Here is a 24,902-nt window from a genome sequence, read left to right as displayed (position 1 = left end):
GCCTGCCTTCTAATTGTCTGTATAAGTAAGATTTTGGCTCTAACACATGGGGACAGTCTCTGAATAGCTCAGTATACTAATGAGGATGACCTTTAAGCACACTGTTAGGAAGGGTGTCTGTGGCCCCATGGGGCCTGGAATACCAGGCACATCAGGAATAAATGCAGCCCCCTGCAATTCACTGTCCTCAGCACATTACTGAGTCCTCACTAGGAGAGCTGAGCAAGTGACAGAGGTCAATTCCCTATGCACATCTGTGAACGTGGCTGGACAATGTTCTCCGCCAGCACCACTTTCCCAGCACAGTTAGGCCTCTAGGGAGGGTCAGCAGGATCATGGAGGCAGAGGCAGGGTAGAAATGTCCTACTCCCTTCTCTCCCTTGGCCTTGCATGTTCCTCTCTTTTCTCTACTGGATTTTAAGTGTATCCCTCCTCCTCACTCTGGGCCCTAGATTTCTTTCTCTCCCTCTCTACCACTTTATTGAATAGCTTTCTTTTCTAGAGAAATAAAAGGATATTTCTTTTCATCGAAAAACTAAAGGAAAATAAGACAATGTAAAAGAGGATCATAAAACAAAACAGGAGTGGGTATTATTGATAAGGTATTGACTAAATAGTTTTATCCTTCATGTAGGAATTAGAACTAATTCTCTATGGACTCAGACATACACACAAACAGACATGCAACCTGCACTGAGAAGGGAGCACCTCACTCAGAAGACAGGTGGCCTTTGAGTACTTCCCAATTCAGTTTCCTTATCTACAAAACTTCACATCTTTGCTCAGATGTCGGCAATTCAGACAGGCTCATTTATTCATTTATTCATTCATTCATATTCTTAATGAATGAATAAAGTTTTCTCAGAATAAGAGTCCACTGTCTTTGACTTAGAATTCTAGATTTTATCTGGTGGAGAATAGCACCACCAGAGTGTGGACAATGATGGTTTGAAGGAGAACTGTCAAAAAACAGTCTCCACTCCTGGTCTCTACCTAGTGGCTTGCAGAAAATTTTAGTGGAAAGTTAACTTTCCTTCTTTTCAACTCTGTTAGGACCACTATTCTTCTTCCTTCCATGTTTGTGCCTCTCTGCTCTCTATTATACTTATCACTCCTTTCCATGCATGTGATACCTATTTCTAAAGGATATTACGAATTAAGTATCTGAAAAGCTTTCTAAAAAGGAAAATGTTATGTAAATATCCGGCATCATTGTTTCGAAATTGCAACACTTTTGTCCAGAATGACAAAAGAGGAATGTGAAGAAAGGTGGGGGAGCAAGAACTTTAGAGAGTGTGGACAAGGTAGTGCTCTCTGGCGGGGTGTCATCTGAGAGGGGAAAAGTGAAGGATTATTTCAGGCAAATGTGCATATGAATGCACATAAATCTGAAGTGTATATAAATCTGAAAAACAAAAGATGTATGCTTTGACAAATGTATTTCTCGAAAGGCAAATCAGAAGACTGTTTAAATATTAATAAGAACAAGTCAAGTACTTCCCAACTGTCACCCAGTGTGTATCTCTTGTGCCCATTCACATCTTACCCAAAAGGACATGTCAGTAAGCAAAAAGTTCCAAAAGAAAGAGAGCGGAAAAAGTCTTTGTTAAGCATCTTGTTGCCCAGAAGCCCAGGTTGAACCTTGAACAATGAAGCATGATGCCACAGTCCCCTTTTCTATTTCCAAATGCCTTCTGGAAATTTTAAGGAATCAACAATGACAATAGTATGCATAAGTTTAACTTTGCACATATCTACATTTTTAGATAGAGATATATAGAGATACACTTAGATAGATATATAGATAAATGTAGAGTTACAAGAAAAGAAAACCTGAAATTCAGTAAATGAAAACAACACAGAAAAAGCTGTAAAGTCAACTAATCTTGTTTTCAATTAACTCTTCTTCATAGTAATCAGTCCCTCTTCTCTGTTCCCATATTAGGTAGGTCTCTATCGTAACACCTGTGAACACAATCAGCAGTGTCATCAATAACAACTAACACTGTTATTTACTGAGTGCTTATACTGTACAAAGCATTAGGTAAAACACTTTATCTCACTGAATCAGCAATATCTCTATGAGGGAGCTAGTATTATCACACTCATTTTATAAGTGACAAAATTGAATTTGTTTAAGTTAGTATTACAGTGCTAAGATGTGTCATGTTTCTCTCTTCATCCCCATCTTCTCTTCCCCCAAGATTGCAAGCTTCTTAAGAGACGTCTATTCTTGCTCATCTTGTGAATCAATATATAGCATGTAGCAAAAACCCAAGGCAGGGCAGTAGGATGAATTCAAGAAGCTCTGCCCAATTTCTACATAAGTGGTGAGTTACTCAATTTTGGTTCTAAAAATGTTCTAGCAATGCAACATGTGAATAGTATTGGAAGGCAAGATAAAATCTAGATTTTAAATGGAAAATTTGGGGGGAAATTAGTGATCATAATACAGGAGCCATTCTCCCTTTGGACATAAAAATTTAATTTATTAAATGATGAAAAAGATTAAGATACCCACAGTATACAAATATTCACCTTTCAGCGATTTGAGCACAATCAAGTTCAATAACTACTTTAAAAAACAGGATGATTTAACATAAATAATAAAACTATACTTGCCACTAGATGGAGGAATTTTCAGTTTTTCCAATCACATTTCTGAACTTAAGTAGAAAAACCAGATTAAGCCTGAATGGGCTCATTGTACTTTCACAATGAAATTACTGGACAATAAAATCTCTATACTACCAGAAATAAAAGCAAATGTTCCCAGATAATCCATTTAAGTTGAGCAGAAATCCATGGATCACAGATTTAACACTCGCTAAACACACATCACACATAATTAGCTATCCCTTCCCCAAAATATACAAATTATTGAAGCTGGACTATTCCTACCATCCCATCCTTCTCTCCCATTTCTCTGATTTTTTATTGTTTCCATTAGGAAAATGGATCTATAATAGAAACTGAGATGGTAAAAACTCAATATATACAAGTAAATTTTTAAATATCCACAAACTTGAACAGTAACACCACTAACCTCAACTAATTATTTCTGAAATTAAATTTAGATTTTAATCTTCTTCCATTTTCCCCAACTATCTTCTCATCAGACAGCAATCTGGACTTAAATGTTCTTACCACAAAAAACTAGCAGTAATTATGTGATGTGATAGAGGTCTTTCTAACTAATGGTAGGTGGTAATCATTTTGTATTATGTAAGTGTATTAAATCAACATATTCAATTTTGAACTTATACAATATTACACATCAACTTCATTTTAATAGAGCTGGGAAGGGGAGAGAGACAGGGACAGAGACACAGACACAGACAGAAAGACAGCAAGAGAGACAGACAGGAGGGAGAACAGAATAATAAAGACCTCCATGTGAGGAAAATTAGGGAACTACATTCAGTTTTATTCAATTTTACAAATACTACTGATTCTTATTAAAGAAGAATATAAGAGACTCCAGACTGCGCTCATATATATATGCACTCATACATATGAAAAAAAAATTTAAGTTACAAGTTTCTAATTAAGTCTCTATACTTTTTATTTTGTTCCAGTAAGTGAAACCTTCAGTTCTTCCAAGTTAGCAATTCAAGTAACAAAAGTAATTCTGGTGGGTAAGAAGCATGTGCCAAAGACAAAAACAGTAAACCTATTTAGAAGAACCTTTACAAAGCTGGAAACTGAAAAACATTTCATGAAATAAAATCCTGCTCTTTATTTAGCAATCATGAAACTGTCTTTGGAGTCTCTTTTAAAACAACTTGAAACGTTTGTTGCATTTAATTCTTGTGGAACACAGTTGGTAATTTTTAAAAGCCTGTGTTATAATAACAGGTTATCTTGGTTAACAGTATTCAATCAATGTTCTATTTTAGATGCTATGTAACATGCAAGAAAGTGTGGAATTACCTTCTCTAATCTCTCCTAGCATTAAAGGTAAATAAATTGGTGACTTTGATATATCCTTTATCTTAAAGTTTAAAACAAGTTAAGTATGTCAGACATTCTGAACTATAGTTGCCCATCTCTGCTTCACTAGATTAAGGTGGTTGGAAAATTTATAGCTAGAATCTTACTAGCACTGGAAGTTAGAACTGTTAACAAATCAGAGGCAAATAGAAGTTGACTATGTAAGTCAGAAGTCACAGCAGCAGAACAAATAACCTCCATCCTCAGCTGCTTAGAGACCATCATGCCCACGATTAGACCAACACAAAGGATGTCCATTTCTCTCTTTTTCTGTGAGAAAAGGCCCACTCTTTATCTTAAAGGATTGACAGAAACTGACCTAGGAGAGAGATCTGTGTGTAAGAAACTTGAAAATTTTGCTCTATCCAATTTTAGATTTTTGATAAATTCAGAGCTTTTCCTGTCATATATGATCATCACTAGGTCAAAGGAAGATTGAGATTTCAACAATTGTGTATTTTAAAGTATACATTGTACAAAGGACACTGTATCTTGAATTTTGTGGATCAGCACTCAGAGTAGGAAATGTATTTTACATCATAATCCAGAACACACATCATATATACAACTTAAAATGATAGTTACCCCTACCCCTACCACATGCAATAAAAGTGGCACCTTTTTATTTGAGCTCCTTGCCTGGTACCTACCACAAACGGATTTCATGATGGAGTAACAGGTTACAACCTATGATTTGAGAAACACTGTGGTAGTGCACATCTATGGTCCAGCCTTGACCTACCTCTCCAACCCCATTTCTACCAACATTCCCATCCTCCCCCTAATTTCTATTCTTTTTTATAGTAAACCAAATGGTCAGTTCCTAAAATATGCCAATCTCTTTGCTGCCTTTGATCCTACTGTGAGAGCTATTTTTTTTTTAAAGATTGATTGATTGATTGATTTATACAAGAACTGGGGTACAGGCCAGATGCACGGGAGGGTGAGAGGACTCACCAGAGACAGAGCGCGGAAAAGAATAGGCAGAATGACGAAATACACTGCTGAGGAGAGCAGCGGGCACTACAGAAGAGGTCTGCTGCACCATGTGGGACCGACACCGGCTGGCCGGGATCGAACCCGCGCTGCAGAGGCTGCGGACAGCCTCACAGCGCTGCGCTTAACCACCTGTGCCACCAGCGGAGGCCCCGTGAGAGCTATTTACTAAAGTTAAACTTATCACAAATTGGGTGTCCCTTTCCCTGGCCCCAAACTTATAGGCAAGGACAGAGATAGGGCATGCCTGTACCTAGGAAAGTATGTCATCTTCCAGCAAATCACTAACTTCAAAGGAATGTTCAGTTCAGGACTGATAGCTCTATGTCCCCAGCTTCCCAGAAGGTGCTTTTTCCAAAGAACAACTACCCTGCTTGTTAGCCTCAGTGAATATGAAACATTAAAAAAAAAATTAAAACAAGACCCTTACCAGCTTCATTCTTGTCTCTGTAGTTAAAATGTTTACTGTAACCCCACTGCACAACACTAAATATATAAAAACCCTGTAATCAGACTCTGAAATGGAAGCATTCCTCTCAGAGCATTCTGAAGTCTTCCCAGCGTGAGTTCTCACTTTGATTCTTTAATAACTCACTCAAATTAACTTGTCTCAATTCACTTTAGTTGACAGTGCTGCCTGGAACCCCTCCCCCAGATCACTGCACTTTATATTCAGATCTCAAGACAAAAGTCACTTCCTCAAAGGGGTTTTCACTGACCACCCAATTTGAAAGAGTCACCACACACAACTCCAGCCAGGAATTTAGGTGGGGAGCTCACTGTTCTTATAGATATTGGGGAGTCTGAACAATAAAATGTAAGACAGGCACAGAAAAAAACAGCATTCCACAAATGTCACTTTCCCTGTGTCATTACATAAATGATTGAATTCTAGTTATTGAAATTCTATTTCATTTGTTTCACCTGGCTTTTCTGATTTTGAAAAGTGAGGACTCCATTTGCCCGTTTCACCCGCCCCAAGTACTCTGCACTCTCTCAGAGCACTTAATGTATTTTTTAGCTTTCTCGTTTTGTTCTTCCTTCAGCAAATAACTGAGTGTCCAATATCTAAGCAATAGCAGTGGGCAAATGTTCATTCTTCTCATAGTTCACAATTTAGTAAGGGGGGCAAATCTATAAGTAAATAATTTCCACTGAATGTGGTAAGTATAATAAGAGAGATGGGTATTATGTAAAGTTGAGACAACAGAGAATGAAGACTCCACTTTCCTTGAGTAGAGAAGGTATCATAGAAGAGACACCCAACCTAGATTGGAAAGGATCCATAGGAGTTTGGTAAACAAGTAAGTTGTAAAGGCATTCCATGTAGAGGAATCAGTATGTACAAAGTAGAGAGAATAGGTTTACTGCCAATTTAAAGTTGCTTGGTATGTTAAATGAAAGGTAAGTAGCTAAAAGGCGAGAGGGCTAAAAAGTGTGTCTAGGAAAGACAGAGGTGATAAAGAAGCTAGAGGGTCTTGTATGCTATTCCAGATACTCTGAATTTTATGCAAAATAAAATAGGGAAGGAGGAGTTTAAAGTTTTAAAGAGGGAAGGGACATTGACAAGCTTGGGTTTTAGAAAATTCTGGTGGCAGACAAAATAATGGCATGAAGAACTGCCAGATCAGATTTCTAAAGACACTACAAGAAACCAGGCAAGAAATGAGATAAAACAGGATCCAGTCACTGATTGAATACAGGAGACATAAAAGAGAAAGGAAAATGGGTAACTCTGCTTTCTTGTTTAGGTTATAATACAGTATTATCATTAAGTAATTTAGTTTAATAAGGGAAGCCAGGTGAGAGATAGCACACTTAGTTTGGGTCATGTCAAGAGATCTTTCTTGGTGGTAACCAGGTAAAGATGTCAAGGAAGCAGTTAGTTTAGGCTTTAGCAAGCCTGAGATGAAAACTGAAATTTAGGAGTGAAAGTTTTACACATTAGCCAAATTCATGTGTATGGATAAAATCACCCAGGAAAAATGTAGAGAGAAATTAATTACTGAGCAAACCCTAGAGAAGGGTATTTTTAAAATAGGCAAAGCTGGTGGCAAAAAATCAGATGAATGACCCTAGACTGCAGTTGTCACAGAGAGGATAACTGAAATAAACTTTGAGAATTACTGGATTTGGCACTTAAAAGGTCATTAAAAACTTAAGCAAGAGCAATTTCACGAAGCCATTAGAGAGGAAGTCAGACCACAAAGTGAAGAAGATTATAGTGAGATAGCAGAAGTTGAATAAATTGGAAATAATATGATTTCAAGCAGATGATAGATAGATGATGGATGGATAGATGGATGGACGGATGGATGGATGGCTAGCAGGATTGGGCAATAACTTGAAAAACACAGGATAGGTGATGTGCTTCCTTATGTCACTTTCTTAATATGTATGGCTTGAAAAATGAAGGACAGAAAGCAGAGAGGAAGAGTCTGAATGCACAGGAAAGAAAACTGGAGGGCCTCCCTGGTGGTGCAAGGGGTTAAGACACAGCCTATGAAGCTATCATCAGCCACTGCAGCACGAGTTAGATCCCCAGCTGGCCAGGGAGCTACCCACATGGCGCAGCAGACCTCTCCTGACTCACCTGATGCTCCCTTAGCAGTGTATTTTAGTCAATCTGCCTGTTCTATTCCCCACACTGTCTCTGGTCAATTCTCTCACCCCCCCCAAACCTCTGGCCTGTACCCCAGATCTTGTATTCATAAATAAATCGGAAGGAAGGAGGGAAGGAAGGAAGGAAGGAGGGAGGGAGGGAGGGAGGGAGGGAGGGAGGAGGAGGGAGGGAGGAGGGAGGGAGGGAGGGAGGGAGGGAGGGAGGAGGGAGGGAGGGAGGGGAGGGAGGGAGGGAAGGAAGGAAGGAAGGAAGGAAGGAAGGAAGGAAGGAAGGAAGGAAGGAAGGAAGGAAGGAAGGAAGGAAGGAAGGAAGGAAGGAAGAAGGAAGGAAGGAAGGAAGGAGGAAGGAAGGAAGGAAGGAAGGAAGGAAGGAAGGAAGGAAGGAAGGAAGGAAGACTGGAAGCAAAATGTCCTAAAAGGAATGGGAGGAAATGAGATGTAGAGTAAGCATGGAAGCATTATCCTTCATCATCTCTTCCTCTAAACTAGAACTACAAGAGGGAAAGATCCATAAAACTATTGGTCAGTGTATAGGTTGAGGGCATGAGTATGAAGGAACAGACTGTTAGATTATGTCACATGCTTAGAAATGGAGGAAAGAAGAGGGAAGTGTCAAATTTTGTAAAGTGAAGATTTGAAAAGGGTTCTGTAAAAAAGGCAGGGGCAACAAAAAGGCTTGGAAGTAGTAACAGAGAGGGGTGGGAGACGGGGGACTCTTGCTAAATTCATAGTTATATCCAACTGACAACAGTCATCTTTCTACCCTATAGTCCCTTATTTATAAGTGTTTAAAAGATTTGGTAATTAAATGAATTAGCTAGAGCCCTGTTGTTCTCAAACACATGAGTGAACTGAAATTGAAAATGCAAATATCCATCCCATTCGTATCCACTCAGAATTTCTCTAAGTTAAGCTCAAGCAGGTAAATATTCCAGAAGTTCTCCAAGTCATCTCTGAGGGATATTCCAGTTTAAAAAGCATGAACTTAGAAGGTAATCAACTAGCTAGAAGAGAACTAGTGCAAAATGAAGCTATTACTAAATGGCCCTTAGACATCAGTGCTGTCATTTAGTTGAGCAAAGACTGCAAGATCTAGGGAGCTTCGGATCAGTGCTGAGACAGTCACATACACACTACCACATCTTTTTTTAAGCATGTAACGGTGAAGCTGAGAGCTTGAAAAGAATGTTAACGGTGAAAAATGCATTTTAAGATCGTTGGATGAGAAGTCTCACCTCAGACTATGAGAATCAATGTCTTACCCCTAAATTTGCTGTTCGGTTGCTCTAGAGGCTTAGCAGTACCAAAGTGGAATTGAGGGTGCTGCAAGAAAAAGGGAGAGCAAGGCAAATGCAGGGAGCCCTAAAAAGGGAGAAAGAGATCACGAGGCGAGTTTCGGGGACGCGTCTGAGTGGTCATCCGGCCCAAGACCAGGGACACTGCGTAACCATAACCGCGGGCTCTCGCCCCGCCTGGCACTCACCATAGTCTCGGGTCTCAGCACAAGAAACTAGGTATCGTTGCAACAGGAAGACACTACTACCAACACCAAAGCGCGGTTACTCTGGCGACCGAGCCCCGCCCATTGCCGGAAACTGCGTAGCCTCCACCGCCCCGCCCCTCAGTCCCTAGTGGCTGGGAGTAATAGAAGCCCCGCCCATCCAGCCGAGAGGCCCGCCCCTTGACGCCGTCGCCGGGAGCGACGGGACTCGGCCTGCCGCTTTCTAGCAACGTCACCTGTTTGGTTGACACGTGACCCGGAAGCTCAAGCGAATATGCGGCTAGAGTACAGATATTCTAGTTTATTTTTAAATAGGCTCTATTCCAGTTCTCACTTACTGACGCCTTACACCGTGTATTTTGTGCTACTTTAGTGTAAGTAGGCCACAGAGCGTTCACCTTTTTTCTTTTGCGAAGGGATTCCGGAAACGCAACCCTGAGTAATCGGAAGTGATTGCTAGTGAGCGAGCAACTTGACGTCAGGAAGGCCTGGATGGCCTTGGAATGGGAGAGGACTTTGCGGAGAGGAGAACCCACTGATACCGAGCCGGGCGTCCTGAAAAGTGAAGCCCCCTGAAATCGGTAGGGTCTGTAAAGGTAAATCCAAGAAGCGGCTTGTGTAACTCAGCGTATTTCGGAAAGGGCGGAGATCTGGGTTGAAGTTTGTTCTTCTGCTTTGGATCTGGGGAAAGGCTGCCTGTTGCCCAGGAATGGCTTGTACACAGAGGGATAGAACCTCGCATTCAACTTCCCGAGACAGCGAGGTGGACAGGCTTGCTTCCACTCCTCTTACCCACTCCACACCAACCAGGTGTTTGCCGACAGACGCTCACTGTGCTTGTACATTTCTGTGCGCGTCTTCCGCGTGGTTTCGGGGCTATTTTCTCCTGGGAAGAATGTTTGGATGCCTGTTTTCTGAGCAATAGAAGGGAGTGTTAGCGACTGTTTAGAAAGGTGGTCACGGGAAACCCTTTGCCTGGTTGTATCTAGTACTCTGATCACTTCGGTGTTGAAACCAGTTGTATCTGGTATACAGTTCATAATATTAACGTCATTACTATCACCTTTCTTGTCATGTTCTCCAGTGAATCTTAGTCTGCTGTGCGGTAATGCATATATTTCTGAAAGCATATGTGATTGCATTGTATTTTTACCAAATTAAGTTATGAATATTTTTGTGGCTTGTTAAGCATTTCTACAGACGCTCCTTTCTGATACATTTAATGAAAAGTAGTTGTTAATAATGCCTCCTGAGAAAGTAAATGACTTACTTTAAAATTTCTGTTGTTATATATAGATGGAACAGGAATTGATGGGGAAAAGCCTATAGTAATTTCTGTGCTATCTCTGAAATAAAATTCAGGACATACATCTAATAATTTAGAGTATGCTAATAAGGACAGTAGACATAGCAGTAGCATAGCCATAATAATATCGGCTCCGAAATCGGCCTGTAAGAGACATGCCCTTTCTAAATGGTTGTCTACTAAATGCAGAAGTAAGTAATGCTGAGATTATAGGGATTTAGTGAATGTGTTTGTAAGGTATTGCTTTAATTCTTTCATATTTATACGTTTTTAGGTTTTTCAGAAGTCGTGGGGTGAATATTCATTGGTTAAAAATGACTACTCTTGAAATTTTAGAAACCAAAGGTAGGTGTTCTTTTGATGATAATCATTTTTAAAACATGGAATTTATGACAATATGAAGCAGTGTTTGAGCCATGTAACAATCTCATAGAGCCCTTCAGAGTCAGTTTTGTGGAGGATCTCTTCATTTGTTTTGTAGTGCAGTGTTTACATATCAGTACAGCAGATATGCAATTAAATGTTCACATTATGTAGTAATTATTAGATGATTACTACTGTTAAACATTTAGTGTTAAATGTTTCATAGCTATGTTCTCTACCCACTAGAAGATTAAATTTTAAGTAAGCAAAAATACTCATTTTTAAAGGTTTAAGTAGATGGGCAAATTACCTAGTAGGTATTAAAGACCTCTTTTTCTTATTGTATTGGCTTGCTAGGGCTACTTAACAAAATACCATAAACTGGTGACTTAACTGAAATTTATTGTCTCTGAATTCTGGAGGCTAGAGTCCAAGGTCAAGGGGTTAGCAGGCTCATACTCTCTGAAGGCACTGAGGAAACATCTGTTCCAGGCCGCACTCCTAGTTTCTTGGTAATTTTTAATATTCCTAGACTTGTAAACACGTCACCTAAACTCGGTGTTTATGTTCACATGGTGTTCTCCGTTTGTGTGTATTTGTATGTCCAAATTTCTCATTTTTATAAATATAGCAGTTATATTAGACTAAGGGCCCACCTTACTCCAGTATAAACTCATCTTAACTGGCAGTTGGCGTCCCAAGACTGCCCACCTGTGACTATGCAGATATTTCTTTTCATAAACCTGTTCCATTGAGGGGCAGATCTTTATGCTCTTTTGTATCTGTGTAAGCATCCTCTCCTTTCCTTATATAATAAACCTGCCCTTTTGAATATTAAAAAAAAATTTAATGAACTCATCTTAATTATATCTACAATGACTCTTTTCAAATAAAGGCCACATTCTGAAGTATAGAGGGTTAGAACTTGACCATATATACTTGGGGGACAGGAAAGGACATTCAATTCATGGCATTTATTACTACCATGGTTACTTTTTAGTCCTGCCTTGCTTATCCTTTCCTGCAACATTTCATCCTGTTAATCATTCCCAATTTTTTAAATACTTTGAAATTCTTTACTTCCTTGACACTACTCTTTATCTACTCCTCTCTTCACTAGCCTAAGGACTAGCCACATGTGGCCATTTGGATTTCAGTTAATATATTTTCAAAGTTAAAAATTCAGTACCTCAGTCACACTAGCCACTTTTCAAGTGTTCACTTACCACATGTGCTGGTGAGTTTTGTATGGGAAGTGCAGATACAGAACATTTCCATAACTACCCAGAGTTCCACTGGATACTGCTGCTCTAACAACATTTCTCTGTTGTTGTTTTTTTCATCTTGCTCTTCTGGTTTGTCTCTTAAATATTAATGTTTCTTAGCCCTTTTTCTCTTCTACTCTCAGGTTTTAGTATCTATAAGAATGATTTCCCAATTTATAGCTCAGGTCTATTCCCTTATGATTCAGATCTTTGAAGTCAGCTGACCATCTTCACTTGGACATAGATCACAGTCTTAGCATGTCCCAAAGTGAATTCCTTCTGAGTCAGGTTATTCTTGGGTGGAAAGAGTTGTAGATATTACAAGATGGAAAACTAATTTCTAGAAGTCAACTTTGCAGCAAGCCAACCCCTAGCAGCAAACTCTTTAAAGAAGGCTGAAATACATTTAACAAGAAGCAAGGAAGAAAGGATCATGTCTGTAATATTTAATTGAATTTAATTTAGCTGTGTGCAGCAGCATTTCAGAGTCACCAGAAGGCTTTTATATTATTAAAACAAGCAAAGCAGAGATTGTTCTGATACTAATAAATAGGAAATTAATGGGAAATAAGAGCAATTAAATAATTAATGTGAAAGCAGTTAGCCCAGTGTTTGACAAAAAGCAAAAACTAAATACAGTATTATTAGTGATTAATAGTTAGTTATTGTTGGGGCCTCCCCGGTGGCTCAGCAGTTGAGTGCTGGGTTGCGAAGCTGCCCGCAGCCTCTGCAGCGCAGGTTCGATCCCCGGCCCCGGGTTGAGGGTCCCACATGATGCGCAGACCTCTCCTGCTGCCCGCTGCTCCCCCTAGCGGTATACTTCCTCAGTCTGCCTGCTCTGTTCTCCCCTCTGGCTCTGGTGAATTCTCTCACCCTCCCATGCTTCTGACTGTACCCAGTGCTTGTATAAATAAATAAATAAATCTTTAAAATAAAAGTTATTGTAAGGCCTCTGTGAAATTAATTTTTCATTATTTACTACTACTTGTTTGTAATAAGGCATGAGGTTTGTAGCATTATAAAATACTTCCACAGACATTATTTCATTTAATCTTAATTTTACAATAAGGAAGGTAATTCAGCTAACAGTCCTACTCCTACCTAATATAATGTTAATTGTTGTCAGTAACCAAAAGTTACTTGTATGGCCTATGAATATGTGCATTTGTCATGTTTGACATTTGTCAGTTGCCTGCACTTCCTGTTACTGCCTCAGAAGAGGCGCAACCTTGTCTCATAGTGACCAAACTTCCTCAGCTGATACCTGAACAATACTGTCATCATGAGAGGGATTGCCATTGCTGCTAGAGCTGTTTCTTAAAGGGAAATATAGAAAAAGAAAAAAAAGAACAATTAAAAAATTAGAATTTGAGGGCCTCCCTGGTAGCACAACAGGTTGAGTGCCCTGCTGTGAAGTTGCCCGCAGCCTCTGCAGTGCGGGTTCAATTCCTGGCCAGCCAGGGGGATTCCCACATGACGCAGCAAACCTCTCTTATCTCGCCTGCTGTTCTCCTCGCAGTGCTTTCGGTCTGTCTGCCTCTTCTGCTCCCCACTCTGTCTCTGGTGAATCCTCTCACCCTCCCGCACCTCTGGCCTGTACCCCAGCTATTGTATAAATTAAAAAAAAAGAAAAATTTTTTTTTAAGAAATTAGATTTTGAGTCCAAAACTTTTCTTGGGTACAAGATCAAAATTAAAGGTATCAAACCTCCCCGGTGGCGCAGCAGTTGAGCGCTGGGTTGCGAAGCTGCCCCCAGCCTCTGCAGTGGCAGTTCCATTCCCCGCCTCTGGGCGAGGGTCCCACATGGTGCACAGACCTCTCCTGCTGCCCGCTGCTCCCCTCGGTCCTTCTGCCTGCTCTGCTCTCCCTTCTGGCTCTGGTGAATTCTCTCACCCTCCTGCGCTTCTGACTGTACCCAGTGCTTGTATAAAATAAATAAATCTTAAAAAAAAAAATTAAAGGTATCAAAGTGAGACAGTTTAATGAAAGTAGGCAGAGTAGAAAAGTCTTGGACACTAAAATTATTCCCAAAAAATAGTCTAACTTAACATCAGTCCTATAGAATGATAGGTGAAAAAGGATTCCAAGGGCAGGTCCATTTGGGAAATGCTGAATTAAAGGAAAGCTGCACTACACGACCTCTCAGGACCTTTAATATACCTGTGTACTCGGAGAAGTTCCAAAGAGAGAGAGCATGCAGCATTGCCCACACTCTTTTGACCAGGAAACCCTATTCCTGAAGCCTGTGACAACAGAATGTTTGGATTCCACATCAGTAAATGTCTAAGTCTGACTCTTAAGCCCACCATTTATAACATTTCTTATTAGTTTGGTTCCCTTCAAAGCATGTAAAAGTAACTAACAAAACTTTATTAGTCATGTTGACATTTAAAAATCTATTGATTTTAAATTATGAGGCAACAAACCCTAACTTGTTTAAGTGTTTTATAACTGAATTTGCATATGTTCTGAAAAGTTTATCAAGTTATAACTGTTAGGAATTAATGATATGTAAGGAAGGGGGGAGAAATTAAGCAGCTATTACATGAGTTAGCTATTAGATGTTAAAATGAAATCTAGAGAATGTGTTAACATTGATGAATTTCATTTCATACGCTTCATCTTTTCTATGTCAAGCACCATTTCATTAAGGTAGTGATACAAGAATTAGGAGGCAGTCTCTGCCCTGAGGAACAGTCTAGTCTGTGAGAGAAACAAATTAAGTTATTCAGTTATTTGCATAATTCTGAAAGCACTGACAGTTGAGAGGAAGGTAATGTTAAGTGATTTGAAGGAAGTCACAATATGTGTGGAAGTAGGGACTTCAGTTATTTTTACTTCATCTGGTGTTCTTTCTCCTACATTGTCCTGCATCAGTCTTCATGGATTTATAATTTTATGAAAAAGGAGAAATGTTCATTTAATGACAGACTATAAAATCATTTTTCCCTCATTATTCTAAAACAAGAGTTTGTCAAAATATGGCCCTCAGACCTCCTGAGAATATTTGCAGTGTCTGATTAGGAACACCAATTTTGAATCTGGCATAAGTGTCATTTCAAATAAAAAGGATTCTCATTTTTAGAATATTACTACAGAAAAACTTTACTCAGTTGTTGGTTTTGTTTTTCATCCATGAAAATTTGTTTTTCCTCTTCTTACATAAGTACCTGTATAGTATCTTCATTTTTGCCTCATGTTCTACAAAGTCTTAAATACTTACTATCTGGCCCTTTATAGAAAAAGTTTGCCAATTTTTATTTGTTCTTTCCCTACATTTAGCCAGTCTTTGGAGAAGGCATTGCGAGTGAGTCATAAACCTTAGATGTATTATAATAAGTGATCACAGGTAGAAGCAATGTTGATGAATAATTGAAGAAATGTTTTTTGGTTTCCTTCAAAGAGTGTAGAAGAATAGGAGTTGAAGTTTTGCTTAAACATTACTCATAATTATGGAGGTGGTATCATAGATCTTTGCTTTCTCATTTGAGAGGAGGTAAAGATTCATGATGTGTCCTGGATTGTGTCTAGTACTTAGGTAATAAAGGTTTCTATGTGTGTCACAAGGAAAATAGAATTATGAAAGGTAAGTTACTGGGTAAGAAAAAGTAGAGTCCCACCTCAACTGTCTGCTTGCCCCTACCCCTTAGCTAGAAGCACACTTGTTACAGAGAAGGAGTTCCCATGGGATAAGTAGTGCAGCTTGGGTACACTCATAACTGCTTGAGTAAGTAGAACAGTGTAAATAAAGTTAAAACGAAACTGAAGTTGAACCAAAATAGTTGAATTTGATTGGAATAACATGACATTTTCTTTGAAAAGAGATTTCTGTTAAATATCCATTACTGTGTCATTGACTTAAAATATAGCATTCACCATCTTATGATTTTTTTTTTTAATCTCCATTACGTAAGACTCAAAATGTTCTGACTTTCCTAGAAATCCTAGTTAAGCACAACAGAGTGTCACATCTGCCTCCTGTTTCTTCAGTGGACCTCATTTATTATTTTTATTTTTACTAATATGTAGTTAATAAATATGTATTATTTTGTAAGTGCCAAAAGATCTTAGTAACAAGATTAAATTTACATTAGATAGGATTAGACAAAATTAAAAGCAAATTTTAAGAACATGGGAACAGGCCTTTATTTTTAAAAAGAGCTCAGAGTCAATTCTTGAGTAAATGTTCTACAGCATGAACTAACATACCAAACCCTTTAGTTCTCTTTCTGAAGTATTCCTTTGTTCATCTAGTAGTCTCAGTTTTAAGGCCCAAGGGATGTTTTAGTTTACATTTAATATGTAGAAATGATGAGATATGTTACTGTAATTAAAACATTCTATAAAGTAGAACACATTAATTAGACCCCCAAATGCCTTTTTACCTCCTAATAACTAACATAACTCAGGACTTTCAATACATTGCTACATACATAAGAGAATTGCAGAAAATTCTGTTAAATGAAAAAGTAGTCCTAAAGTCTAGTGATAGAATTTTATAAGATTTTACCATAAGGTAATAAAAGTCAGAATTAAATTTAAGCTTTCTTTCACTCTTTAAATAGGATCAAAGTTTATTAGAGATTTTTTAAACGATAATAAGAGCAATAGGAGCTAACATTTACTGAGCATTAACTATTCCAACCACCATTCAAAACTCTTAACATGTTTACTTATTTACTTTTAAGCATTGCATACAATCATAAATATTTAACAAGCCCCCCCCCCAAAAAAAAACCAAACAAATAAGGACATAAGGAGTAGACCTACTCATTAATTAGCAGAGTTATTTTGAGGCATTTTGACAATTCATATTGTCACCTGTCCCATTAATTCTATTTTTGAGAATTTACTCAAGAAATTCAGTTGAAAAAAATCGGTAGTGAACATAAAAATGTTCACTAAAGCATTATAATGAAGTGGAGTTTTTAGACTCTTTAGTCTAAATTAATATAATCATTAATAATGTTATCTTGGGGTAAGGGGAAGCAAACATTGTTTAAAAATGAACAATGATGTAAAAAATAAAAAAATTAATAAAAAAAAGTTATCTTACCTTGAAGACACAATATGACCATAAAATGGAAAATAAGACCATAGCAAAATAGAATATAAAGTAGAAGCTCAATTCCTAGGGAAAGTATTCTTATATGGTATTTCCCTTGCTATAGAACACTCTGACCGGTAATTTTTTCAACATTATCCTGAGCAAGTTTATCATTCCCTCTGGATTTCTGGCTAGAGAATTACATTTTTTAGGACCACAACCTGAGAACCAAGATAACAGCAGTCTCTGCTTGAATTTGGAATGTTTATATGTTGTACATCCCTCTTATACAAATTCTAAATGTAGTCTAAAATGCAGTCATTCTAAGTATAGAGTAAAGCATGCCTTGGCATTTTCCTAGCTTTTCTTTAGTAAGTAGCATTTCCTTTCCTTTTTTCAGTCACCCTTACTTCAGCCCCAATCCGAGGAGCAGGAGATGGAATGGAAACTGAAGAGCCACATAAATCTGTTGAAGTTCCTTCTGGAGTCCAGCCCATAAAGCATCACATCCTTCAGAGTCCACAAAAGAAAGCAGTTCCCTCAGAGAGCCCAGGAGTTCTTCAGCTAGGGAAAATTCACACTGAAAAAGCAGTGGAAGTCGAAGCTGTAAGATTATTAGTTCCCAAAGCTGCTATAACCCATAATGTCCCCAACAAAAATGCAAAGGTAAAGTCTCTGGGACTTCATAAAGAATTCCTTGGTCAGTTGGAGGGAACTGCAGAACACAGGAAGGAACTCTCAGAGGTAAAGAATATATTGGAAAAGCTCAAATCTTCTGAAAGGAGGTTACTACAGGAAAAAGAAGGTCTTCTAAACCAACTCCGAGTACAGACTGAGGTAAGAACAGCCTTAATAGCTTTAATGGGCACTGCTTTTTATACCTGGACTTCCTAACTCTACATTCTTAGAAAACTGTATATCCTCTTGGGAATGTCATTCAAGGTTTATTAACATTGTCCCATGTCACAGAGTATTGCTATTATTAATAGCAATAATGTTCTTCAGTGGCTGCACCATATACCAAAACATATTATTGGATTTTTATGTTTTAATTTGTTTTCAATAGCAATGTAAAGAATATGCTTATAGATACACTAAATTGCTTCCTTTGCATTCTTGAAAGTAAAAGTCCTAGGATACAAAGAAATTAATTTTTAAATGTTGAATAAGATTAAGAAAAACATAAAACTTTCTCTGTCATCTTTTTTAGCAAAATGTATTGCTTCAGTTTTCTAATTTTTTGCCTTTGAAGTATTCACTAGAATCATATTATAATTTCTGTAAAGATTTATACTCTTTTTTTTTTAAAGATTTATTTATTTTTATACAAGAACCGGGGTACAGGCCAGATGTGTGGGAGGATGAGAGGATTCACCAGAGACAGAGCGGGGAACAGAACAGGCAGACCAACAGAAATACACTGCTGAGGGGAGCAGCAGGTGAGACAGGAGAGGTCTGCCCCGCCATGTGGGTATTTCACAGCCGGCGGGGATTGAACCTGCACTGCAGAGGCTGCGGACAGCTTCACAGTGCTGTGCTCAACCACCTGTGCGCCACCAGGGAGGCCCAAGATTTATACTCTTATAAAAGGTTCAGTTTATGACCACAGTGACTACAGCTATATATTGGTATGATTTGTATATATTATAAAAGTTAAATATTTAATATCACATTTTGATAAATACTTTTAAGTGACAGAGACCCAAGTTATACAGAAACACAATTTCTCTTTTTTTCCTTTATTGACAAACATTTGTTTACAATACTGTATATGATTTATAAAGATAGATTCACACCATGTCAGATGTATATTGGCACACCACACCCACACTCCCAACTCCCACAGTCCTTTATTATAGATAATTGTGTCCTCTCCCACCTTTATTCTCATCCCTACCACTCCCCCCCCCCGCCATCTAGTATCCTCAGTTCTGCAGTCATATTTCTAAGGTTTATTTTGGTTCAGTTTTCTCATTTCCTTTGAGAAAGTTTCTTTTTCATTCATTTTGTTAATGTTAAATTCAGTGACATTACGTTGAGCCTATGGTATTGGTCATGTTCTCTTCTAGGTTAATCGTGAGTTAAAAAAGTTGCTGGTGGCTTCTGTTGGGGATGATCTTCAGTATCACTTTGAACGTCTAGCTCGTGAGAAAAATCAGCTTATTTTAGAAAATGAAGCCCTAGGTCGAAACACAGCTCAGCTTTCCGAACAGCTAGAACGCATGTCAATACAATGTGATGTATGGCGAAGTAAATTCCTCGCAAGCAGGTATTTTCTGTTTTAAATAGTATTTCATTTTCTACTTTTTGTTCTATCAGATTTTTGACATATAACACAAGAAAGTAGATTGTAGTGGACAATTTCAAACTGTCAAAGTACTTCATATATTACTTAAGATGTGGACTCACCCTCCTCTGGATGGTTACAGTCTCCCTAAATGGAGAAGTGGTATCACAAGAATCCTCCCTCATTCCAAAAATCTCAGTTACTACATACAGTAGAAAACACTCCTAATCAATTTTGAGACCAAAACAAAACTATAAACTCAGACATCTAATATATATTAGAATCATACAAGAAAATCCAAACTAAATTATTTTTCCCCATCTTCTACTGGGAAAACTCAAAAACTGCCACTCAGTGAGATAATATTACTTGTCCTTTTTGCTCTGTTCTCATAGTTCTTTTAACTATATAGAAGAGCTTCCCAACCTTTTTCTCCCCATATACGTTCGTATGGCATACTGAATGAGAAGCTACTTAAACAGGTAAAAACTTTAGAGTCCCAATTCAGGCACATGGGCACACTGGCATTTGGGAAACTGCCCTATATTATGATTCTTCCTTCGTATGTTTATTCCCTCCTCCTTCCAGCTGAGTTACTAGAGAACAGGATCTGGGTTGTTATCTGTGTATTTCCAGTACTTAGTCAATTGCTCCATACATACTATGTTCAATAACTGTTGAAATTCAGTAATCTGGAGAGATCTTATAAAATAAAACACCAAAGGTTTCCAGGCTGTATCTTGAGAACCAATGGTTATGATGAATAAATTTTTAGAAAAATATTTCATGTCTTAACATCTGTGATGTTTTCTTATGATTGATCATTCTCTTAAAGTCCTTAATTTGTTTTCCAATTGTGATATTTGAAGAAATGAGCTCGTTTATTGACTGCAAGTAAAAGTTAATTAATTCTCATTCAACAGCTTAAGGGGCAATCATGCATATATTATACAGCTTATTATAATATATAATTTTTTAACATTCTGATCAATGCTGATAGTAATATTCTCTCTTTTTTAATGCATATAAGAACTGGCTGTAGGCAGAGATGTGGGGGATGAGAAGATTCACCAGAGACAGGGTGGGGAGCAAAACAGGAGTATCTATTGAAATACACTGCTGAGGGGAGCAGCTAAGGGGAGACAGGAGAGTTCTGCTGCACCACTTGTGGGTGAGCTCCCTGACCCAGGATCGAACTCATGCTGCAGTGGCTGGCAATACCTTGACAGCGCTGAGTCTTTAATCTGGGCCACAAGGGAGGCCCCACCACTGATAGTAATATTCTAAGGCAATAAATAACAATTAAATTCAACTTTATGGATATTTTCATCGATTTAATCTTTCAATGTCAAAATTGTTTTCATTTTAAAGAATTCAGTTATTACTATGGTCCAAGACTTTAGTTTTAAGATTTTTAGTTAAATAAACATACTTAAATTTTTGCTTCAGTTCCATCAATAGATAACTGGTTTGGTAGATTTTGGTACATCCAATCGGAAGAAAGTATGAAGTTCCTTTTCTTTAAAAGGAGCTTTATAAGATAGTTCTCTATATGCTAATATGAAAAAAAAAAAATCACCAAGATAAATTATCAAGAAAAAAAGCAAAGTATAGAAAATGTTGTATTAAATAATCCCTTTTTGTAAAGAAAATAGATATATATATTTTTTTTTTTAAATAAAGGCATGTTTTATTTATTTATTTGTTGTTTGTTTGTTTGTTTGTTTTGTTTATACATGCACTGGGTACAGTCAGAAGCGCTGTAGGGTGAGAGAATTCACCAGAGCCAGAGCGGGAAGCAGAGCAGGCAGAAGGACCGAAGTACACTGCTGAGGGGAGCAGCGGGCGGCAGGAGAGGTCTGCGCGCCATGTGGGACCCTCCTCTGGTGGCCGGGGAGCAGCCAGGGATCAAAGCGGCGCCGCAGAGGCCTCGGGCAGCTTCGCAACCCAGCGCTCAACCGCTGTGCCACCAGGGAGGCCCGATATATTTATTTTTAACACATACTTGAATGTGCATTATTTTTTTCTGAAAAAATGTGTAAGAAAGTGTACTGGCTACAAATAAAAGATAAATGTGGATGTTGGACAGACAGGAGGACAGACTTAGTTTTGCCTTTATATAAGCCTTATTCTGTTTTAATGGTTTTCTAAGGGCAAAGAGGTAATTGAGTGGTATAAAAATACTCATTTTGTTTTCCTCTAAAATTTTGTTTTTGAAAAAAGTCTATTTTTTGGGCCTCCCTGGTGGCTCAAGGAGTTGAGCACATGGCTGTGAAGCTGTCTGCAGCCTCTGCAGCGTGAGTTTGATCCCTGGCCAGAGAGCTACCCACATGGCGCGACAGACCGCTCCTGCTTGCCCGCTGCTCCCCTCAGCAGTGTACTTAGGTCTATCTGTCTGTTCTGTTCCCTGCTCTGTCTCTGGTAGATCGTCTCACCTCGCACACCTCTGGCCTATACCCCAGTTTTTGTAATCATAAATAAAATAAATCTTTTTAAAAAATACTATTTTTTCAAAATTTGATCAACCTAAAGTAAGGTTGAAGTACATTCCAAAAGTCACTATGTAGGAAAATTAAACATTTCCTCTGTCATTTTGTAAAAATATTTTAATTGAGCCCCTTTAGCCAGTTCTAAGCTTACAGACATTTTAAATGTTTTAGTAAAGAAGTAAAAAATAAGTACTTGACTATGTTAGATCTTATTTGAAAGTTTTAAAAATGACAGTCACGGAGGTATTATATCAACTTGTCTTATTGCCAGAGAATTTATGCAAGTCTTTACTCTTTTCCAGAGTTATGGCAGATGAGTTAGCCAACTCCAGAACAGCTTTACAGCGCCAGAACCGTGATGCACAGAGTGCTATACAAGACCTCCTGAGTGAGCGGGAGCAGTTTCGTCAGGAAATGATAGCTACCCAGAAGTAGGACAATTGTTTACATTCTGAACTCTTCTTTCTCCTGCAGTTGTTATTATTGTGATAGTTATTTGGGGTTTCTACATTATTAACTTGCTGAGCATATGCTTTGTATAACGTTTTAAAATAGATGCCCAGGGGAGAGAGGAAGAATATAAAAAAATAAGACATGCTTCTTACATTCTTAATTGGGGAGAGAATAGTTATAGCTACATTAGAAGAAATCTATATTAGAGAATATTTATAGCTACATTAGAAGAAATATAAATTATGCAGTTTTGTATGATTTTTGGTAGAGCCAAAAAGTGTACCTAGGCTTTCCTTTGTAAGGAGCTCTTTATGTGGAGGACTCTTTCTATGATATCACAGCCTATGCTCATGGCCATATGCTCTATGAACTATCAAAATTAATGGTCCTTCTTGAAACTGCTTTTTATAACTGATTTATTATAAATCAAGTCAGTAAGGGTCAACAGGGAAATTAGAAGAATGAAAACAATATGTCCAAATAGCAGATTTTGTGGGAGGCAACTAAAGCAGTGTTTAGGGGGAAATTTATAGATTTAAGTACTTAGCTTAAAAAGGAAGGAAGTTCTCACCAGTAATCTTCCTTAAAAAACACATAAAACAAATTAAGCAGAAGGAGGAAAATAGTCAAGATGAGAGCAGAAATGAATGATGGAAAGCCAAGTGCTGTTTCTTTGAAAAGATGAATTCAAGAAACCACTAGGCAGTATCATCAAAAGAAAACAGATACACATTACCAGTATCAAGAATGAGGAGGGTGGACAGTACAGATTCCATTGACATAATAAAGAAAATAAGAGGATATAATGAACTACTCTCTCTATGCCAATATATTTAACAACCTAAGTGATAAATGAATTGGTCAAAATTCTTAAAAGACACAAACCTGATAACACAAGAACAGATAACCTGAATAGCCCTAACCTGTTAAAGCAATTGAATTAGTAGTTAAAAACCTTCCAGTAATGCAAACTTTACCTATCAATAGATGGATTCACTAGTGAATACTGGCAAACATCTCAGGAAGAAACAGAACCAAACTTACACAAGCTCTTTGAGGAAAGAGAAGAAAAGGGAACAATTTCTAACTCATTTCTGACACCAGCGTTTTCTTGATACCAAACCTAATGTCTGATGTCTCTCATGAACATAGATGTTAAAGATCCTTAATAGAATTTTAGTGAATCAAGTCTAACAATATATAAAGGTTTACACATCATAGACCAATAGGTTCTAAACCAAGATTAGTGGGTTGGTTTATCATTCAAAAAAATCAGTTAATGTAACACCAAATTAAAAAATACCATTCATGAGTATCTTAGTAGATACACAGATTCAATCAGTGGGTTCTATATGAGTATATGAGCATACTGTAGCTACCCTAAAATGAAAACTAAAAAAAAGTACCTATTTGTTGAGTGATTTCCAGGTAGTAGTGTAAAAATTTGATAAGTGCTTTCTATAGTCTAACTTACTTTATACAAAGCTTCTAATTTATTAAACTCTGAAGGATATGGGAGAAAGTACTGTATGATTTCAAAAATGTTCCTCATTATAATTTATCCTGTTATTAATGTTCAGTATTAATGTGTTCTGTGTAGATTATTGGAGGAGCTCTTAGTCTCCTTGCAGTGGGGAAGAGAGCAAACTTACTACCCTAATACACAACCTCACAGCACAGCAGAACTCGCATTAACAAACCACAAGTTGGCAAAAGCAATAAATTCTCATCTTCTGGGAAATGTTGGCATGAATGGTCAAAAAAAGATTCCATCAGCAGTTGAATTCTGCAGCACCCCAGCAGAAAAAATGGCTGAAAAGGTAAATATTTGTCATTAGCGATAATGTGGAACTTCTAAACTATCCTTTTACTGAAAGGCAGCAGATTATAATGGGAAATGTTTGCACTGGGTGTTAGGAAACATGAGATTGAACCTGATTCTCATGCTCATGAGCTTGTAATCTTAGAGAAAAGTATTTCCTCCTCGGAACTTTACTCTTCCTGAACATTATTACTCTACTCCAGAAAAAAGCTGTAATTGTCTTTAAAGAAGGTCTATTTTTTTAGCTACTGTGAATCATTGATAATCATTTTCTGGAATTCATTTTGATATGAAAAGCCACTGTATAGAATTTTTCATTTATAGGGCCTCCCCGGTGGCACAGCGGTTGAGCGCTGGGTTGCGAAGCTGCCCGTGGCCTCTGCGGCACCGGTTCGAACCCTGGCTGCTCCCCGGCCACCAGAGGAGGGTCCCACATGGCGCGCAGACCTCTCCTGCCGCCCGCTGCTCCCCTCAGCAGTGTACTTCGGTCCTTCTGCCTGCTCTGCTTCCCGCTCTGGCTCTGGTGAATTCTCTCACCCTCCCGTGCTTCTGACTGTACCCAGTGCATGTATAAACAAAACAAACGAACAAACAAATAAATAAATAAATAAATAAATAAAACATGCCTCTATAAAAAAAAAATACACATTTAAAAAAAAATTTTTTTCATTTATAATCAAGAGTCAGAATTGGTTACTTCTGATTGAAGATGTTATTTGTCTGTTCCCACATATGATAGGAAAGTGCCAAATATTGCA

The 24,902-nt window shown here is 38.0% G+C and overlaps 3 protein-coding genes across 6 annotated transcripts in view; 1 reads left to right on the top strand and 2 right to left on the bottom strand.

Moving 5' to 3' along the window:
* NME7 (NME/NM23 family member 7) overlaps positions 1-9,195 on the bottom strand; it is a 184,551-nt gene extending 175,356 nt beyond the window's left edge. The window contains exon 1 of the mRNA XM_037506532.2: positions 9,095-9,195. Within this exon, the coding sequence (XP_037362429.1) occupies positions 9,095-9,097 (3 nt within the window). The 5' untranslated portion in view covers positions 9,098-9,195. The remainder of the gene's footprint in view (positions 1-9,094) is intronic.
* Positions 9,196-9,322: 127 nt separating this feature from the next.
* The window catches only part of BLZF1 (basic leucine zipper nuclear factor 1), a 21,865-nt gene continuing 6,285 nt past the window's right edge, over positions 9,323-24,902 (top strand). The window contains exons 1-6 of one of the 3 annotated variants that reach the window (XM_037506528.2): positions 9,323-9,693; positions 10,693-10,763; positions 17,494-17,930; positions 19,163-19,362; positions 22,172-22,300; positions 23,923-24,142. In XM_037506528.2, the coding sequence (XP_037362425.1) occupies positions 10,733-10,763; positions 17,494-17,930; positions 19,163-19,362; positions 22,172-22,300; positions 23,923-24,142 (1,017 nt within the window). In that variant the 5' untranslated portion in view covers positions 9,323-9,693; positions 10,693-10,732. Of the gene's footprint in view, positions 9,709-10,692; positions 10,764-15,634; positions 15,774-17,493; positions 17,931-19,162; positions 19,363-22,171; positions 22,301-23,922; positions 24,143-24,902 lie in introns of those variants that run through there. The other 2 variants (XM_037506527.2, XM_037506529.2) reach the window with 2 other exon arrangements.
* CCDC181 (coiled-coil domain containing 181) overlaps positions 21,984-24,902 on the bottom strand; it is a 22,765-nt gene continuing 19,846 nt past the window's right edge. For both annotated transcript variants that reach the window (XM_037506530.2, XM_054693493.1), the window contains exon 8: positions 21,984-24,134. The gene's annotated coding sequence lies outside the window, so the exon portion shown is untranslated. The remainder of the gene's footprint in view (positions 24,135-24,902) is intronic.

The sequence above is a fragment of the Talpa occidentalis genome, unplaced genomic scaffold (genome assembly GCF_014898055.3).
Source record: "Talpa occidentalis isolate TD23 unplaced genomic scaffold, MPIMG_talOcc4v2.1 talOcc4.12, whole genome shotgun sequence".
NCBI classification, from domain to species: Eukaryota; Metazoa; Chordata; class Mammalia; order Eulipotyphla; family Talpidae; genus Talpa; species Talpa occidentalis.
Note: the sequence above shows the minus strand (reverse complement) of the source record. Positions and strands in the feature narration are given on the sequence as shown.